At 44.5% G+C, this 17,177-nt stretch overlaps 1 protein-coding gene across 2 annotated transcripts in view; it reads left to right on the forward strand.

The window, feature by feature from the left end:
- The first annotated feature begins 5,447 nt into the window (after positions 1–5,447).
- Positions 5,448–17,177, forward strand: part of LOC119322712 (ribosomal RNA-processing protein 8-like) — a 16,169-nt gene continuing 4,439 nt past the window's right edge. Inside the window, exons 1-7 of one of the 2 annotated variants that reach the window (XM_037596212.1) lie at positions 5,449–5,754; positions 8,277–8,338; positions 8,809–8,860; positions 9,373–9,487; positions 9,591–9,685; positions 11,050–11,156; positions 11,273–11,387. In XM_037596212.1, the coding sequence (XP_037452109.1) occupies positions 5,542–5,754; positions 8,277–8,338; positions 8,809–8,860; positions 9,373–9,487; positions 9,591–9,685; positions 11,050–11,156; positions 11,273–11,387 (759 nt within the window). In that variant the 5' untranslated portion in view covers positions 5,449–5,541. Of the gene's footprint in view, positions 5,755–8,276; positions 8,339–8,808; positions 8,861–9,372; positions 9,488–9,590; positions 9,686–11,049; positions 11,157–11,272; positions 11,388–17,177 lie in introns of both variants that reach the window. The other variant, XM_037596213.1, reaches the window with a different exon arrangement.

The following is a 17,177-nucleotide window of genomic DNA, read 5'->3' on the forward strand; positions in this document are numbered from 1 at the left end:
CACTGCTTTGAGCCTGAGAAATGAAGATAAACACATAAATAACAATCCATAACATGAAGTTATGAAAAAATAAACCAAGAATGAAGATAAGGAAAAAGGTAGAATGTTTCGAAAATGATTTAATGAATTCTGCACACCTCCATCCTACGGCCTTCAGTTGCATGAGATGCGCCATCAACAGAATCCAATGCAGGGGGGGCATCCTGTATGCCTTTTTTGCTTGCCCCCGACATGTTTTCGTGCTGCACGTAAAAAAGAACATCATCACACATGAAAAAAAGGAGTAAAAAAACTGCAAATTTCCTAGTGTTCAGCCTAGTCATGTAAACACAGAATGACACACATAAAATGCATGATCACATTAAAAAAACAAAACTAAAAAACTGATGCAAAAGTGTCAGGCAAACTCATACAGAAAGAAAACATGACATGCTGGCAAAACGGGTAGTCATATAAGGCAACTAGAACTAAAACTAAAGCTGAATTTATTTCTGTTTTGCTATATAAAGTTGGACTAAAGTGTAAAGAAAAACTGAAGCACATCAGACACACTGTTTTTTCAGATCAAGCAACTTGCACCAATGTCGTTTAAAAATTGACACCAATAAACTAGTTCCCTCTATTCTATATCTACCCATGGCCTTATCGCGGGTTGCTTGATCTGAAAGTATTGTTCACACATATAAGAGATAGGAACATATGGACAGACAACATACTACAATGACCCTAATTCAAGTTTTGATACCAACATATAGGTTTTTTCCTGATGCCCAAATACTTCATTGAGCAACTTCTGGCAACATATTGAGCAAGTCATTCACCGCAGTGAAGCAAAAAACGAACAAAAAACTACAGAACTTCTGTATGGGCAACTTCAGGAAACATATTGAGCAAGTCGCTCGCAAAACTAGAGCAACTTGACAAAAAAAAGGGACAAACTACAGAGTTTCAGTGTGGGCAACTTTTGCACCATACTGAGCAATTCGCTTTCAACACTATGGCACAGTACAGCAACACTACAGAAAATGTGAACAAAAACTAAACTACCTCTGTGATAAGCATCCCAAACAACACTTCACCTTCAACCCAGCATCCCAAAAAACATCCGACAAACTGGCTTCAAACCACCTACATCCAACCAGTAGTGGAATCACCTTGCCAAACAATCCCAAACGTCCACTATCTACTCGTCAACTATCTACTCGTCAATTTCGAGACAAGGGCAACAAGCGCAAATGAAAAACGAGGCCAGATCTCCTTACCAAACGATTGTGAAGCAGGGAGATGGTCGTCCTATACGCGACCCTGACCTCTGCGCGAACGGCACGGCGCTCGCAGCGGCCGTTCCTCCCCTGTCGACGACTTGTACTCCGACGACCGTGAGCGGCGCCGCAACACAGCCTACTTCTCCTCTTCCGGGAACAGGGAACGCAACAGAAGCACCTGGTGCCCGTGCGCCGCTGGCTACCTCCCCCTTGCCGGTAAACTCAGCCCGCACCTGGAGGCCGCACGCGCCGCTGGCTATCGTCCCCCTCGCCAGGAACCGCCGCCCGCACCTGGTCGCCGCGCGCTGCTGGCTACCTCTCCTTCGCCGTGAATGGCCGCCCGCAACTGGCCGTCGCGCGGCGCTGGCTACCTCCCCTTCGCCGTGAATAGCTCCACCCCGGCGGGACGAACGGTGGCGGATTTGGGGCAGGGGCAGGAGAGATTGCGGGATTTGGGGCGGAGTGGGTGAACAGTTTCGAAAATGAGGGGAGACGGACGCGAGAGGAGAGGAAGTGGTGGGACCCGGAACCGACGCTCCCACCCAACGGGCGACGGGCCGACCAAGTGAAACGCGCGAGCGAGGAAAAACAGACAACGGCGCACCTGGTGGGCGTGATCGCGATCGGACGGTGCAGAGACGTGTGCGCTCGAGTGCGCTAACGAGCACAGCTGCACTTTTTAGGATTTGGGTTTTCAATTAGTAGAACATCATCAGGTAGTGGCCAAATCATGCGCAGACCATCCCGAACTTGCCGAGCATGCATGCATGTGATAAGAGCATGAAAGCTACTCTCTTCCTCCTTGCCGCAGACCGGACAGGAGCTACGCGCAGGAATATGGTGTTGTACCTTGCACAAGTTAGTAGCTAACGCCCCACTCGCCGTCTTCCACGCCAAGATGCGCATCTTGAGCGGGACCTGAGATTTCCAAATATAATTCTAGATTGTCCGATTGCCGTCCGGTCTACTGCTGCTAGCACCCCCAGCGTGAATATCATCATGTGATTCAGTAGCTAGCTTGTACGCCGACTTGACCGTAAAATTACCACGAGGCTCAGGAGACCAGCCAATGAAGTCATGCCTATTCCTTGGAGAAGTACGGATTTTCAGAATTTCTACAACATCCATCGGCCAAAAGTGCTCGTGGATCCGATCCACAATCCAGGCTCCATTGGTGTTCAAAAAACCCGACACTCGGTTAAACCGACAGTTCCTCTTAGGGGTAATAGGCCGAAAGTCATACCGTCGAGGGATCCATGGATCTCTCCATGTTCTCACCGAATTACCATCCCCAATTCTCCATATAATTCCCCTCTTCACCAGCTCTAGTCTATGCATAATACCTTTCCAAACCGCAGACGAATTTCCAGTAAAAACTGTATCCAACAGACTGCCATGAGGATAGTATCCAGCTTTTAATAGTCGAGCACAAAGACTATCAAGGAACTCTAATAATCTCCAAGCTTGCTTTGCAATCAAGGCCTGGTTAAACGCACGCATGTCTCTGAAGCCCATGCCATCCTTACTCTTAGGCAGCCTTAGTTTGTCCCAACTCAGCCAAGCCATCTTCCTTTTACCTCTTTCAACTCCCCACCAATTCTGTCTCATCAATTTGGTAAGATCATCACAAACCGATGCAGGTAAGCGGAAAACACTCATAACGTAAGTCGGTATTGCATGTGCCACCGATTTAATTAATATTTCCTTGTTACCAGAGGACATAAATTGCTCACTCCAATCAACTAGTCTCTTCTTTACTCTTTCTTGAGTAGTTTCAAACCTACCCTTATGCATTCTCCCTTCCGGAACCGGTAACCCTAGGTATTTGGGTTCAAAAGCTTCACTTGTTATCTTTAGAATACGTTTAACCTCCACAGACACCACCTCACTGCAATTACCAGAGAAAAGGATGGAACACTTCGAAGGGTTTATGAGTTGACTCGTAGCTCGTGCATAAGTGCTCAACAAACCTTTTACAATAGTTGCTTGTTGCACAGTGGTGTGAAAGAACAACAATGAATCATCTGCGAATAACAAGTGAGATATCATAGGTGCCCGCCGACAAACTTTCACTCCTTCCAACCCCTCCTCCGAAATAGCCTTGTTGACCAACAAAGACAATGCATCAGCAACAAAGAGGAAAAGAAACGGAGACAAGGGATCACCTTGTCGGAGGCCGCGTGAGGGGATGAAGGACTCCAATAATTTTCCATTCAGCTTCACTGAATATTTTACCGACGTCACACATACCATAATCCAAAAAATCCACTGCTGTGAGAAACCCCATTTACGTAGAGCCTTCTCAAGGAAAAAAACCAGTCCACTCGGTCGTACGCTTTTGATAGGTCAAGTTTGTAAGCACAACAAGCCGGTGAACTGGCTCCAACCGACTGGATGAATTCCAAGCATTCAAATGCTATGATAGAATTATCTGTAGTGAGCCTCCCTGGAATAAATGCACTCTGGTTTTCCGAAATAAGTTCAGACATAATATGGCGTAGTCGGTTAACCAAACATTTTGACATAATCTTATAAATCACATTACACAGACTAATCGGTCTAAAATCCTTTAGTTCTTTTGGGAATTGAACTTTAGGGATCAGGATGATAGCTGTGTCGTTAACACTATCTCTTTTCTCATTAACTCGTTGCCACATAAGTAAATTTGCTCAGTTGGACTCGATGTTAATACTGTAGTTACTCCCACTGTGGCTAGTTTTTTTTTGAAGTTACTCCAATCTGTGATCTTTTTTTATCATGATTTTAACTAATAAATTATAAGTTATATATAACAAAAGTAATATAGTTGGAAACTACATTCAAATATGAATTCATTAAAATAATATTTGATGACATGCATTTACATTTTGCTAGTCAAGTATGTAGTCAAACTTTAACCCAAACATCAAGAGGAACTAATAAATCAGGATGGAGGTAGTATTCTATGGTGAGGAGTAATGTATGTATGGTGTCATGCAACACTACACTTAGACCGGTCACAATGGGAGTAACTTCGAGAGTAACACCGGGTCCAACTCAGCAAATTTGCCTATGTGCCAATGAGTTAATGAGGAGAAATGTAAATTGAGTAACTTGGCTAGTTACTTATTCTATGAATAACATCACACATACCAACACAAAATGAGTTTATAATTAACCTAATAAATGAAGCTTTGCATGACACTATACATGTGTTACTACTCCCACCGCCTAGGTGTATAAGTCACTTTATGAAAACCAAATAATCCCAAAACACTTAGGTGTATAATACATGTGGTCAGCCCCACGAGATCGGATTGACCACCGTCGCTTCAATAGGGACACGCCGACTGAGAAGCATAGTCAGGTCGGTTTGCGTTAAGGTGAGGCACCACTGGGTCGTAACACCATCAATAGTGGCGAAGGCAGGGGGGACCAGTAGGGGCCCTGCCCCCCCCCCTAATACAACTGATTTAAGCTTAATATACATCTGAACAAATGATTATTTGCTATGAAAATGGTGTATTATGGTGGATTGGCCCTCCCTGACAAGGCTCGGCAGCACTCGGCCCTCCTCATTCTTTTTTCCTGGCTCCGCCACTGACCATCAATAGCCCTTGAACTGTCTTTGATCTAGCTGCTTCCTGGTCGGGACAATCTGTTGATGATATAGGATACTTGCATGTTGAGATAAATAAGTTAGCGAAAATCACTCTCTTAAGTATAGAATAATATGGGATACTTGATGTTTATTAAAATATTAAACATTTTTAGAACATAAAAATGCGCATGATTGTATATACAATTTTGAACGTCCGTGTAATGCTTTGTACGGCTATTAGTATGTCAAAAATATATCTAAAAGGCTAAAAATATTTATAAATTTCTCTTAATAATGTATAAATGTGTAAAGAAAATTACAAAATTCTTTCATAGAGAGTATAATTTTTTGGAGGGAATTTTTTTTAGGATCAAGTATAAGTTTTTTGTGAAGAGCTTAAAGTATAACTTTTTTGCATTTTTTTGAGGGGTCAAGTATAACTTTTACCGAGGCATTACAAAAAGGTTAAAAAGTATAACTTTTTTTAATGCCTCGGTACAAGGGCATGGGCTAATATCATGCACTTTGGGCCGTGCTATCTTAGCCTCACCAGGGCGACGACAGGCGCATGTATCGCTGGCCCGCTTCCGTGTAACTGGGTTGCAAGTTTGCAACAGAAGAGCCGCACGAATTCCCCCCAAACCCTGATAAGGTCACGCCGCCGCTGCGACTCCGGCCGCCGGCCTCCCCTCCTAGATGGAACCTCAGCAAGAGTCGACCGTCGACGACCGCAAGAGGCGGCGTAGAGGAGGAGTCGGGAAACGCCAGAAGGATTCTTCTTCCTCACAACAGGCACCTCGGCCTGCCCCTCCAGCGGATGCGGCCTCCCCCCTGGAGAAGCGGCGTCGCAAGGCCGGCGAGGCCGCCGCAATACCCAAGGGGCGCAAGCCTACGAGCCTACTCGAAAAGGTAATTCCTTTATAGGGGTAGAGACTCCTAGAGCTGCATGGTTAGAATACTATAATGAGGAGTGTTGGTAGCTTGGTATTCGTTTCCTTTTGCAAACTGGTGTGTTCGATGAGATGATTTGCTACATCTGTATGTACGCACCTCTTGGGATTTTTTACTTTTGAATACTTACTCGTATGATTAAAATCCCTGAAGATGAAAATACTAGAGCATACTGCTAGAATGCATGATAATTCATTTCATTTCATTAAAACAACTGTACACAATTATGATAAAAAAATTGCGGGAATTATGATCATATGTGCCACTTTGCAAAAAAAGTATATCTAGTGTACCAATAACTTCAAAGTATTATCTGTTGATTTATTTTTATCCAATGGAGAAGTGGCAAATCCCATCGTCCTTGGCCGCTGGATTTATTTCTCAGTTTGGTTGGATTGTGCGTTGCATCTCTAGAATCTCCTACAAATCCTTAATATAGTGTACTAATAACTTCAAATATCGGACGTTGATTTACTCACATCCAATGATGGAGAAGTGGTGAATCCCATCATCCATGGCCGTTGGATCTATTTCTCAGTTCGGTTGGATCATGCCATGTTGCATCTCTAGAATCTTTTAAAAACCAGCATGAGGAGACCAACATGTTTGCCCGCTCTTTGTGCGACTTCCCGCCTGCCCATTGCCATGCTTGGTCACTGTCGAAAGACGTAGACAACTAAAGGCATTGTCTATCTAGTGCGCTTTGTAGAGAAGTAGAATAGAAGTCTACATAAAATTAATTGTATGCAAAAACTATATCTATACTACTATATAGTGTATCAGTTTTGAACTTTTGAATCACAAGACCAAGAAGCAATGTTAACCGTTGATTAAGTCCATCGGATGGTTGGAAATGCTGGGATTCACAGCTACAGTACCTGCTACATAGTGTAAAGTTGAGCTGCTTGTGGCTGTCATATCTGTGTGCATACGTGTGCCTGGGCAGCCGCTCCGTCCATGGCACAAGTGCTGGCAGCTGAGCCGTGAGCGTGGCAGTGTGTGCTCTGCGTGCAACATGTGCGCCAATCAAGCGCCATTGAGATAACTAGGAGGTGAAGTTTCGAGAGAGTTGCTTAGAACTGCATGTATTTAAAGATAGGGCTACACAAGAAGTTAAACTAATAATGCTTGCACCTTTGAGATTTATTTAATTTTTTAAATTGAGTTGAAGTTCCGGTCGAGTTTGTTTAAGCTGGCTGTAGCGCAAGTAGTAATTATCAGAATGGAAACTTTGAACGTGCTGTGCATGTACCCATGTACTAGTAGTTATGTACTCCCTCCGTCCCAAAATAAGTGTTGCTGATTTAGTACAAAGTAATCAGCGACACTTATTTTGGGACGGAGGGAGTACTATCCAACTAAATATGTGTGCATGTGTAACCAATTTAAAGCTGACATGTACATGCAGTGTATGACAAAGAAACAAGTGTGTAAATTTCAGATGAAGTGTAAGATTAATTTATATGGGGATGGATAATTTTTTATATATATGATGAGCAGAAAAATATTGCAGTATAATAACTACTCTAGGAACACACTTTAGTACTAACTAATACCGTCACATGCGTAGCATGTACCACTCACTAGTATAAGAAGTATACTTGTATTACGAACTGAGTGCAGTCTTTCTTTCGCCCGTGCACAAATGGTGTATTACACATATTTTAGCATGTTCTCTATCTCTAGTACGAAACAGTCAGGAACTTTCGTGTATGCACATGTACTTAAACCCAGCAACGGGAGGTCATATTTGATGATGTGATCATTGTTCTGGATTTCCAAAAGGACCAGCAGGGGTGTGTCCTAATGTTGATAATGTCAACACTTAAGCTAGAGATACTCACATGCTTTAATGCTTGGCTGAATTTAATACACGTCTCCATCACACAAAATGCACATTTGCTCTTAGGTCTTTTTTCTAACAAATCCCACAATTTATGTGCGGTTTGGATAGCTGGAGTTGTTAAACATGATTGGCAGTAGCAAGTGAGGTGTACCAGGTGACGTGAGGATGGGAGGCTGTTGCTGCAACAACGCCAAGGATAACGAAGCTGGTGAAGAAATTGTGAAGGTCTTAAGGAGATTTCACTGATCTGCCAAGGGCCTAGAGTGCACGACAGTGTCACTTGGGTGCGGGTGTTTAGCTCAAACGTTAACTGTGTATTGGACTGTTGGTAGATCTTTGTTTCCTTTCTTAGTCATTTGGTCATTCTGTAAGTGCTTCTTCAGCTTCCTAAACCCGTAATGAACTGGATTAAGCTCCGGTAATCGTGAGCGCTGGTTTGGTTTTGCTGTATCCAACATCTATGATATCTATTAATGATATAAATTGATGACAGCTCTTTTTCTCAAGGGAAAAAAGAAAAGAAAAGAAATTGGTATCTGTATATGATTGTGTTAGTCATACCTTCTTTTTATTTCTCTGACCTTTTCTCATGAGTTAATTTGATGTTTTTTTGTCTGGTGACGTCTATTTGTAGATGCGTGCAAGGTTATCTGGAGGTCATTTCAGAATGTTAAACGAGAAACTGTACACTTGCAGGTTCACATTCATTCCACAGAACACTTCTTTTTGTATAAGTTGATGTGTTGGTACTTGGTAGATCAGGACTCTTAACATTCACTTACTGCACAGTATAGTTTTGGCCAATAATTAATCATAAGAACATGATAATGCTTCAGTTTCATATTGTGAAACATATGGCATTGTGAGTTATGATTAACTAGATCGGATATGGTACAGACATTTGCTAAATACTGATCATGAAAGGTGATAAAAATGTATACAACAGTTGTTAACCTAAACACCCGAGAATATTCTTCATGCCTTGCCTGATCTGGCACTGCCAATTATCCCTCATATCAACTGGTAGCCTGAATGATTGTCATCTCATTAACCTAGGGGTGTGTATGCCTTTAACCTTGGAGTTGGAAATACTGGATCCTCCATAGAAACCAGAGCATCAACTTTTGCATGATAGACTTCTTCTCATTTGTTCTTATATTTTCCAGTGGCCAGGATGCATTTGACTACTTTAAAAACGAGCCTGAGCTTTTTGACGTGGTATGTTATGTATTTAGTTCTTCTACCATATTAATATTTTTATCTGCTAGCATATACTATTCTTCTTTCTAGCACATTAGTTTATAGCATTGACATGGAGTCAGTATCAAGATAAGTATGTCAGCTCTAATCAATATAAGTATGTCTGCTCTAGTGGTAAAGCATTGGAGTATCTGGGCAGGGTGAGTTTTTGCATATGTGACATCCTGAAACCATAAATTTAGTGCTCATTGTTTGATTTCTCTGTGATTCAATCTTTTCTTTTTGACGGGTCTTGTGCTTCCATCTTGTTTGCACATTCTATCTGAAACCATGTATGAGCTTCTACATGGTTTGCTATTTCTTTCTTTTGAATATATAGTTTCTTGTTTGCACATTCTATCTGAAAATGTCTTTTAGTGATTGATATGCAGAAAGCTTCTTGCATAAGTGAAGTCAGGATAATTGATCCTGAGAAAGCAACTCCATATTCACCTGATACGTGGTTGAAATTTCACTCTGTTCTCTTTTAGTATCATGCAGGATATCAAGAGCAGATGTCACATTGGCCAGAGCAGCCAGTTAATGTGATAATCAAGTGGTTGAAGAGTCATAACAAATCATGGACCGTTGCTGATTTTGGATGTGGTAAGAATGCTAAGAAGTTACTTTCTTGAATTTTGCACTCTCTTGCAATTTACCTCTCGTTATTTCCCTGCACAAGCATGAGATTACCATTCACATTGCACAGGGAATGCAGCAGTTGCTAAAAACGTGAAGAACAAGGTCTTCTCCATCGATCTTGTTTCAGATGACCCTTCAGTGATTGCTTGTGATATGGCTCATGTAAGCACTAGCCGCATTTATTTTTGTGGTGTTTTACCTTGTTAGCTTTATGTTTTCGGTGGTTTAGGATCTGCTCTTTTTTGTTAACTTCCATTTTAGCTGCAGAAACACGTTAGCAGTTATTCCCAATTAGCTCCTTGGATTCCAAATCGTGATCTTCATGACTAATGATAAGCATGAGAAAACACTGCGGAATATGGCAGAATGACTTTAGTACAATATAATGAACACTGACAATATTCCTGTGCAAGAGCTTAGCATTTTTGGCTAGATTAGTTTCATAGCCACTTGCAGTTGCACATTTTATTTGGTATCATTTCATGTTTTACATGGTGGAATCCTCGTGCCGCAATCTCCCGGCCTCTCAAGCCGTCTTTCCCTGACCCTGCTAATACCCCCACCCTCCATCCGATGACCTTGGTAGCCATTGGCCACAGAAGGGGGGCTTTCTCTTTTAGCTTGCCCCCTCACTTCTCTTCAGTAACATGGTGGTTATTGTAGTTGTATCCTTCTCCTTTTTTTTTTGTTCTGGGTGCGCTTCAGTTGTTTCTTTGAAATGAGGTGTGCCGTGGCTGAGACTGTACATTTGGAGAGGAGTTGTACCTAAGTAAAGCTGATGAGATAGTGTTGGTGCTTCGTGAACTGGAATGCTCAATTTTTGTGAATTATTTCTGTGCATCACTCTTTGCAGTTCTTGGTGATGCAATCTGTGGTCTGTCTCTCACTTGCAAGCTGCTAATTGTAATGTTAGATCATGCTACATATGTGGAATGGTTCTCCTTCATTTCAATCTTTGTACTCCACAAGTAGTAACCAGCATGTGCGACTCACAATCGAATGCAGTTTCCCGTTAGTGGAATGGGGTTTTGTAAAAGTTTTTTTCCATGATGGATCTTTCAACACTAAGAGTTCCTGATATTAGTATGATATTCTTGTTTTCGAAACAGAAGCTGCTATCACCAATATTCAATACATTGGTCCATTGTTTAAATTTAAAGTGGAACCAATGTAGTTTATACTGGAGGTGTCTTAGTTGACAACAATAGGTTCATCTCCTTAGTATTTCACGGCATCATCCTTTAGGAATCATTTACTCACTTAAATTGAGATGTTGGTAAACTAAATCATCAGCAATACCGTTCACTATGATGGTTTGTTGCTGTTCTCCTGATTAGACTTTATCACGTATATTCCTGTGACATTTTTTTTTCCTTTTGGATTTCTTATGCAGTCCTCCCTTTGAACATAAAAAGAAGTACTAGTCCTCAGTGTGTTTACAACCAAGCATTTAATATAAACATGGAAATGTCTCTTTTGGTACCCGAGTTGTTACTTCAACTAAATGTGTAGTCATTTATGCACAGACCCCATTGGAGCCATCCTCTGTAGATGTGGCGATATTTTGTCTTTCTTTGATGGGAACCAACTTTCCGAGTTATCTACAGGAAGCTAACAGAGTTCTCAAGCCAAGGTTTGCTCAATGATTAGCTGCTACACTTTTACAATGAATGGTCTTTGGCTCACTTTTTAGTGTTTACACATTTGTTTAAGCACTGGGTCTGTCCTTTTACACATTTGTTTAAGCAGTGGTTGGCTTCTTATTGCGGAAGTGAGGAGTAGGCTAGACCCGGACACCGGAGGTGCTGATCCTGATAAGTTCTCTGAAGCCATCAGCCAGCTTGGCTTTTCCCTTATTTCGAAGGTTTGTATTTACTATTTCAAAGATTTCCTAGAAAGATTTTCACATGATACAGTGCTCGGCTACTTGCTAGCTTTTTTTTCTTCCCGAAAAAGTCCCTGGATTATATTGAAGTTTCACCTGCAGTACAAAGCACAACAACAGTTAAGGAAATTATAACCAGATCCTTTGACCAGCCAGCTAGCTTTATTGAAATTATTCGAAACTCTAATGTCTAGAGAGAAGTGCATATTTCAACCTTGAAGTCTAGGGGTAGTTTATTTACAACCCCGAACCCCGAAACTGGTTAGGAGACAACCTCAAACTTTCAATACCGGCTAAATTATACCCCTCAAATGATTGGCAGGTTTGATGATGAAATGGTAACTTAAATACTACCCATGAATTTCTTGTGTTTATGAAACTAATCTTAGAAATAATTCTAAGCCTCTCATCTTGCATCAAAATGCCCTTTGTCCTTTGGAGAACACATCTCTAATAATCTACTCATGTCGTTCTCCACCCCATGTATCTCCAAGATTATTTTCTTCCATTTTGTGATCCAAGAAAAAATCCGTGAAAAAATGTCCTGTCCATCTATACAATTTTCTTAACAACATGTGCCATGTTTGTTCAATCTTCTTTTCACAAAATGTGCCATGAATGGTTCCCCACTCTGGTCATTCACATGACATGTGTCATCTTTGCTCTTTTGTAGTACTCCCTCTGTAATTGATTGAATGAGTTTTCTTTTGTGGTTTCATATGATGAGTTTGTCAATATCAGGATTAGGTATAGGCATGCGGTATTAGGTATCACCTGCTATTAAATAACCATTCATGTGATCTAAATGCTCTTATATTACATAACAGAGGGAGTATATAATCTCTGACATTTGCCAAATTGATGAAGTACTCCCTCAATCCCAAAATAAGTGTCTCAACTTTGTACTAGAGCTAGTACAAAGTTGTACTAAGCTTGAGACACTTATTTTGGGACAGAGGGAGTATTTAATGTTAGAACAGGGTTGTGCTGTGTGTGTAGTTATCATATTGTATAGGGGCTTCTTTGCTTATTTCCCTTCATGTATATGTGCTGGCCTGTTGGCCCGATGGAATATAGGCTCACTTCATAACATGGTATAAGAGCTAGGGTTAGGTTCCCCAGCCGCCGCCGCCGCTGCCACGGCCGCCGCCGGCCGCCGCTCCTCTCTTCATCGAGCCTCTCCCCTCTTCTTCCTGGTAGCTGCTGCCGCCTGCTGGTCCAGGCCGCTGCCGTCCTTCCCGGCCGGCGCCGCCGCCTCAACGTGCTGCTGCTGCTCTTCAACGAGCTGCTGCTGCTGCTGCTCTTCAAAGTGCGGCTGCTGCTGCTCTTCTCCTCCTGGTCTGCTGCTGCCATCAAGCTGTGCCTCCTGCTGCTGCTGGTCTTCAACGAGCTGCTGCTGCTGCTCTGCTGCAATGGCGCCCTCCACCACCACCGGTGCTGTCCCAGTCCCACGATGTCCTGTTATCTTCAACGGACAGAACTACAGGGACTGGGTGCAGCACATGAAGCTGCACATGAGGGGCCAGCTGGTCTGGGAGCACCTCTCTGGTGCTCTGCCTTGTCCCCTGCTGCCCACTCCTCCAGCTGAGTTGGCCTTCCCTGTTGATGCCGATGAAACCAAGCAACGTGAGATGCTAGATGCTTTTGAAGAGGCCACTGAAGAGTATCAGAATCAACTCCACTTATACAAGCAATGGACAAATGATGATGCTCGAGCCTCTTCTATCTTGGTGAACAGCATGGATGTTGATCTCACCATGGATGTGGTGGCCCTTACCACTGCATATCAGATGTGGGAGCACCTTCGCCATCGCTATGAGTCTACAGGGGATGCCATGTATCTCTCTGTTGTTCGTCAAGAGCAACAACTACAACAGGGAGATGCTACTGTGGATGATTTCTACAAGGAGATGTCGGCGGTGTAGCGCCAATTGGACTCTCTGGGGGCTGATGTTTGTCGCAGATGTCAGTGTTGTGTGCGGCAACAAGCTAAGCTGGAGGTTCGTCGCCTCTACGACTTCCTCACTCGCCTCCAGCCGGAGTTCGAGCAGAGTTGTGCTCAGCTATTGGCACGCCATCCTCGGCTCTCTACTCTGGAGGCCCTTGCTGAGGTGCGATCTGAGGAGGTGCGCCTACGGAGCACGGGCTTATTGCCATCCTCTTCAGCAGTCCTGGCTGCCCGCGTTCCACCACCGCTGCCTGGTGTGCCCTCTTCTACACAGGTGGCAGCAACCTTCACTAGTGCTTTCTGCAACTACTGCAAGCAGGATGGTCACATGATCACGGAGTGCATCAAGAGGAGGAAACAGGGTCGCCGTGGTGGCCGTCCTCAAAAGGACTCGGGAGGCTCCTCTAGTTCTCGTGAGGGCTCCCTTGAGAAGGTTCACCAGGAGATGCTCACCTTGCTGCGCCGCCTTACTGCTTCTGCACCATCCTCAGGTTCTGCTGGTTCTGCTGGTCAGACGTCTGGTCCACCACCGCACTCTTCGTCAGGTACATCTTTGCCCTGGATTCTTGATTCTGGGGCCTCCTTCCACATGACACCACACAGAGATCATCTTTGTGCTGTCAATTCCGTGCCTTCTCCTCTTACAGTTCAGACTGCAGATGGCACTTCTCTTTCTGTTGCCGCAAGAGGGACTCTTTCCACGTCTTCTTTTCATGTCCCTGCCGTTTCTCATGTTCCTAAACTGACTATGCAACTTCTATCTGCTGGTCAACTTACTGACTTGGGTTGTCGTGTTATTCTGGATTCTGACTCTTGTTGTGTTCAGGATCGTCGTACGGGGACTCTGGTTGGGATCGGTCCTCGGCGCCATGACTCTCAGCGCCTTTGGGAGCTCGATTGGCTGCGCCTTCCTTCCGCTGCGTCCTCTAGCCAGTCGGACATCACCACCCTTTTTGCTTCAGCTGCCACCTCCACCACATCCTTCGCTCAGTGGCATCATCGATTGGGTCACATTTGTGGCTCCCGCTTGTCTTCTTTGGTTAGGAGTGGTGTTCTAGGATCTGTATCTGGTGATAGTTCACTAACTTGTATGGGTTGTAAGCTTGGCAAGCAGATACAACTTCCATATCCCTCTAGTAATTCTGTTTCTCAACGACCTTTTGAACTTGTTCACTCTGATGTATGGGGTCCTGCCCCCTTTGTTTCGAAAGGGGGTCACAAATATTATATAATTTTCATTGATGATTTTTCTCGCCACACTTGGATCTACTTTATGTCATCTCGTAGTCAAGTGCTTCAAATTTACAAGTCGTTTGCTACCATGGTTCGCACTCAGTATGATTCCTCTGTTCGAGTTTTTCGTGCTGATTCGGCTGGCGAGTACCTATCTCGTGCGCTTCGTGGTTTCCTTGCTGAACAGGGCACCCTTCCTCAGTATTCCTGTCCTGGTGCACATGCTCAAAATGGGGTGGCTGAACGCAAACATCGTCACGTTCTTGAGACTGCTCGGGCTCTTCTTTTATCTTCTGCTGTTCCCCCGCACTTTTGGGCTGAGGCTGTCTCTACCGCTGTTTATCTCATTAATATTCAGCCTTCTGTTGCTCTTCAGGGAGGGATACCAGTTGATCATCTAGGTGATGGTCCAGCTGATTATAGTGGTCTACGCCTGTTTGGTTGTGCCTGTTTTGTTCTTCTCCACCCTCATGAACGCACCAAATTGACTGCTCAATCTGTTGAATGTGTTTTCCTTGGCTACAGTTTGGAGCACAAAGGTTACCGTTGCTGGGACCCTATTGCTCGAAGACTGAGAATCTCCGAAGATGTCACTTTTGATGAGTCTCGCTCCTTCTACCCTCGTCATTCTTCTACTGCCACAACCGAGTCGTTAGTCGAGCCTCTCTCTTTTTTGACTCTACCTGATTCTTCACCTTTATCGTCACCTGGTAGGTCCACTCCTAGCCTTTCACCTGTGTCTGCTCATGAGCTTCAGCTTACACAGGATGAGGTTTCTATTCCTGACTCTCCTACTTGGGTTGAGCCATCCACTCTCTCTCCTTTTCCTTTTACCTACTCCCGTCGTGCTCAACACCCTTCTCCCTCTGATGCGCCACCTTCCACTTCCCCTCTCTCTCCGCTTCCTTTTGTCTACTCCCGTCGTGCTCGGCACCCTTCTCCCTCGGATGCGCCCACTTCCACTTCCACTCCTTCCTTGTTGGGTCCCATTCCTTCAGAACCACCTACCCCTCCTGCTCCTCGGTATAATCTGCGTGATCGCCACACTCTCCAGCCTCCTGCGTACTATGTTGCTGCTGCTACCACTCTTGTTGAGCCGTCTACGTATCGTGAGGCTGCTGCTCATTCTGAATGGCAGCATGCTATGGCAGAGGAAATTCATGCTCTTGAGCGCACAGGCACTTGGGACCTTGTACCCCTGCCTACAGGCGTTAGACCCATCACTTGCAAATGGGTCTACAAGGTTAAGACACATTCAGATGGTTCTCTCGTGCGCTACAAAGCTCGTCTTGTTGCGCGTGGCTTCCAGCAGGAGTATGGTCGTGACTATGATGAGACTTTTGCTCCTGTTGCTCACATGACCACTGTTCGCACTCTTTTGGCTGTTGCTGCTGTTCGGCAGTGGTCCATCTCTGAATTAGATGTCAAGAATGCCTTCTTGAATGGTGAGCTGCGGGAAGTGGTCTATATGCAGCCGCCTCCTGGCTATACTGTCTCTGATGGCACTGTCTGTCGCCTTCGGCGCGCTCTTTACGGGCTGAAACAAGCTCCTCGTACCTGGTTTGAGCGTTTCTCCGCCGTCATCACAAGGATCGGGTTCTCTGCTAGTGTTCATGATCCTGCTCTGTTTATTCACACTTCTCCTCGCGGTCGCACCCTTTTACTACTCTATGTTGATGACATGATTATCACAGGGGCTGACCACCAATTCATTGATTTTGTGAAGAAACGTCTACATGAGCAATTCTTGATGACTGATTTGGGTTCTCTTCGCTGCTTGGACTTGAGATCATTTCTTCCCCTGAGGGTATTTATCTCTCTCAAGAGAAGTACATCCAAGATCTTCTCACTCGTGCCTGCCTCACCGATCAGCGCACGGTTGACACTCCTATGGAGTTTGGTCTCCATCTTCGTCCTGGTGAGGGTGAACCCCTTGCAGATCCCACACGCTACCGCCATCTTGTTGGGAGCCTTGTCTATCTAGGCATCACTCGTCCTGACATTTCTTATGCTGTGCACATTCTAAGTCAGTTTGTCTCTGCTCCCACTCAACTTCACTACAGTCACCTTCTTCGTGTTCTTCGTTACCTTCGTGGTACCGTGACTCGTCGCTTATTCTACCCTCGCTCCAGCTCTCTTCAGCTTCAGGCCTACTGTGATGCTACCTGGGCCAGCGATCCCACTGATCGCCGCTCTCTCTCTGCCTATTGTGTTTTTCTTGGCTCCTCCCTGATTGCCTGGAAGACCAAGAAGCAGACTGCTGTATCTCGCTCCAGTGCTGAGGCTGAGCTGCGAGCTATGTCGTCCGTGACTGCAGAAATTACTTGGCTACGATGGCTTCTTCAGGATTTTGGTGTTTCCACTGCTACACCGACCCCTCTGCTCTCCGACAGCACTGGGGCACTCAGCATTGCCCGTGATCCTGTTAAGCATGAGCTCACCAAGCACATCGGTGTTGATGCCTCCTACACGCGTTCTCAGGCGCAAGACAGAATTGTGGCCCCTCAGTATGTGCCCTCGGAGCTTCAGCTTGCTGATTTTCTGACGAAAGCTCAGACACGGTCCCAACACAGCTTTTTCCTGTCCAA

Source organism: Triticum dicoccoides, chromosome 6B, assembly GCF_002162155.2.
Source record: "Triticum dicoccoides isolate Atlit2015 ecotype Zavitan chromosome 6B, WEW_v2.0, whole genome shotgun sequence".
Lineage (NCBI taxonomy): Eukaryota > Viridiplantae > Streptophyta > Magnoliopsida > Poales > Poaceae > Triticum > Triticum dicoccoides.